Source organism: Penaeus japonicus, unplaced genomic scaffold, assembly GCF_977035675.1.
Source record: "Penaeus japonicus unplaced genomic scaffold, GWHDUDI00000001_assembly GWHDUDI00000026, whole genome shotgun sequence".
In the NCBI taxonomy this organism is placed as follows: Eukaryota; Metazoa; Arthropoda; class Malacostraca; order Decapoda; family Penaeidae; genus Penaeus; species Penaeus japonicus.
Window position 1 is genome coordinate 36,299,612 of NW_028234428.1, and position 2,500 is coordinate 36,302,111.

Below are 2,500 nucleotides of genomic sequence, written 5' to 3' on the forward strand. Positions count from 1 at the left end.
GTGTGGTATATGTTAAAAAGGAAAAGGAAAGTGTTCTATCACTGTCACCAGTCTTCTTCTGAAAAATTATACAGAACATGAAGAACCAAGTATGCAGATTTCAAGTGCATTTGCTAACTAGCCCATCCAGGATCTTTAGATGAAAACAAACAAATAATAATCAGGTAAAATGCTATATATTGCAACCTTCGATGCAAAAGTCAGTATTCACAAGAAGAGTATTGTACTGGCCATGACTTTGCTTGACGATGATTGGATGTGCTGAGCACACCAGTGTTTTAAAGATTGTTGTTCATTTCACATTTTGTCTCCTTTTTTGTAGCTCTTTTAGTAGGGAAAATAGAGAAAGTTTTTTGTACTTCTCTTTATTTCAACACTATTTTACATTTTAATCATTATAAAAATATATGATCAAGACTTATAGTGAAAGTGATTATTATGGTACTTTGATTTGTCTTCAGTGGTTGAATATGATAAGGATTTGTTTTTTAATAAACCAGTTGTTGATTGTACAGAGGACTTAAGTGTTCATATGTGATTTTAGGCTGCTTGTGTAAATCTCTTGTGTAAGTCTTCAAGCAACGTTACTTGGTGAAAGTTTGTAGGAATTTTTCAAATTTGAATTTAAGAGTTAACTTCAGCCCAAGACTTCAGAAAGCAAAAAGAAATGTGAAAAAAATTGTCTTAGCACCACGGTTTTAGATTATAATTTGTATTATCCCTGTAATTTATGCATTGTGACATACATCCATTGAGTGGATGTGTGTATATTTTATTTATTTTGTCTAGTCCTCCCTTTCATTGTCACTGTGACAGCAGTATTAGTAGCAAATTAAGTTAGCGATGTCGCTCTTCTTTATCTTTTGTTTTTCTTGACCTCTTCTTCCCTTCTAATATTTCATTTTACAGCTAGGCAGGAAAATTGCATATGTGAGTGAGCAGCTCCTCTTGGGGAGCTGTCCCCTTGGCAAGAATTTAGGCTATACATTGTAATTTTTCATTCTGAGGTGCCATTTCAGCAAATAAAATTCAAGCGAGAGTAGGATCGAGGTAGCAGCATATTTAGGAATTTGGTACTAGACCTTGGTCGGTATTGATTTAGACACTTTCATACCCTATAAATACTTTTATAGTTATTAAAGGAAAGGTGAATTGAATATGCAGTTTTTTTTTTATCCTTTTATATATTCTTTATTTATATAATTAGTAATAATGAAAAAAATAAAAATGATATATAGACAAAAAATGACAGCACACAACAGTCGTCTCTGTTAAGGTTGCGATCTACCACTAAATTTTTAAATAAGTTCATGAAATCATCTGCACCACTTTTACAAAAGGATGTCCACTGGAGAGAGAGAAATATAGAGCTCCCAAAATGTATTTTTTTGATATTTCTTTACATCTTAATACAAGTAATTTGAACACAATTCGTTGCCAGCGTTTAGAGGCGCCTTTTCCGTCTGCTATCACCATCATCATCACCTGTTAAAAAACAAAAAGAAAAATATTAATACAAGTATAAGATATAAAATCAGAAGATTTAAGATATATAAAATGTAGGAAATGCCTTTTATTTTATTTGTTAAAGACTATTCTTCCCCCACCCTACCAACACACAAACCAGAATAATCTTATCAATTACAAAACACATTCCCATTACTATACATATAATAATTAATCCAATCCAGCGTGAAGTGGCAACCACCTATGCCGGGCCTATGCAATATCGCCTCGGGGACGTCACACTGGTGTCATGCCCCGTCATCAGGTGTCATACCCATGTCACATGGGTATGACGCACCATCATCATTGGGTTTAGAGTTATCAATAAAGAGTCAGATTATGTACTCTCCCATTTCATTATTACAAGATCATTTGTACATAAGAGAGAGAGAGAGACACAAATAAAGAAATGGAGAGAGAAAGAAGTAGCGAAATAGAGAGAAAGCAATAGCTAAGCAGAGAGAGAAAGAGCAATAGCAAAGTAGAAAGAGAGAGAAATAGCAAAGAAGAGTGGGAAAGAAATACAGAAATAGAGGAACAGAGAGAGGAATATAGAGAGAGAAATCAAGAGAGAGAGAGAGAGAGAAAGAAATGGAGGAATAATGAGAGAAAGAAATAGAAGAATAGAAAATGAAAGAAATAGAGAAATCAAGAGAGAAAGAAACAGAGGAATAAAGACAGAAAGAAATGGAGGAATAATGAGAGAAAGAAATAGAGGAATAATGAGAGAAAGAAATAGAGGAATAATGAGAGAAAGAAATAGAGGAATAATGAGAGAAAGAAATAGAGGAATAATGAGAGAGAGAAATCGAGGAATAGAGAGAGAGAGAAGTAGAGGAATAGAGAGAGAAATAAATAAATGAATAGAGTGAAAGAAATAGAGAGCAGGAAAGAAAGAAAAACAGAGATAGAAACAGAGAAAGAAAAAGAGAAATAAAGAGAGAAAGAAAAGAGAGAGAGAGAAATAGAGAAATAAAAAGAAAAATTGAGAAAT

At 33.2% G+C, this 2,500-nt stretch overlaps 2 protein-coding genes across 11 annotated transcripts in view; one reads left to right on the forward strand and one right to left on the reverse strand.

Moving 5' to 3' along the window:
• Nucleotides 1–1,157, forward strand: part of l(2)k01209 (uridine-cytidine kinase-like lethal (2) k01209) — a 34,285-nt gene extending 33,128 nt beyond the window's left edge. For all 4 annotated transcript variants that reach the window (XM_043015816.2, XM_043015817.2, XM_043015818.2 and 1 more), the window contains exon 12: nt 1–1,157. This exon is cut by the window's left edge and continues 349 nt beyond it. The gene's annotated coding sequence lies outside the window, so the exon portion shown is untranslated.
• A 7-nt stretch (nt 1,158–1,164) lies between these two features.
• Nucleotides 1,165–2,500, reverse strand: part of LOC122253046 (uncharacterized) — a 37,147-nt gene continuing 35,811 nt past the window's right edge. For all 7 annotated transcript variants that reach the window (XR_015192347.1, XR_006223211.2, XM_086552339.1 and 4 more), the window contains one exon: nt 1,165–1,485. Coding sequence is in view for 5 of the 7 variants with exons in the window: in XM_086552339.1 (XP_086408465.1) it covers nt 1,445–1,485 (41 nt within the window). In the remaining 2 variants the exon portion in view is untranslated. The remainder of the gene's footprint in view (nt 1,486–2,500) is intronic.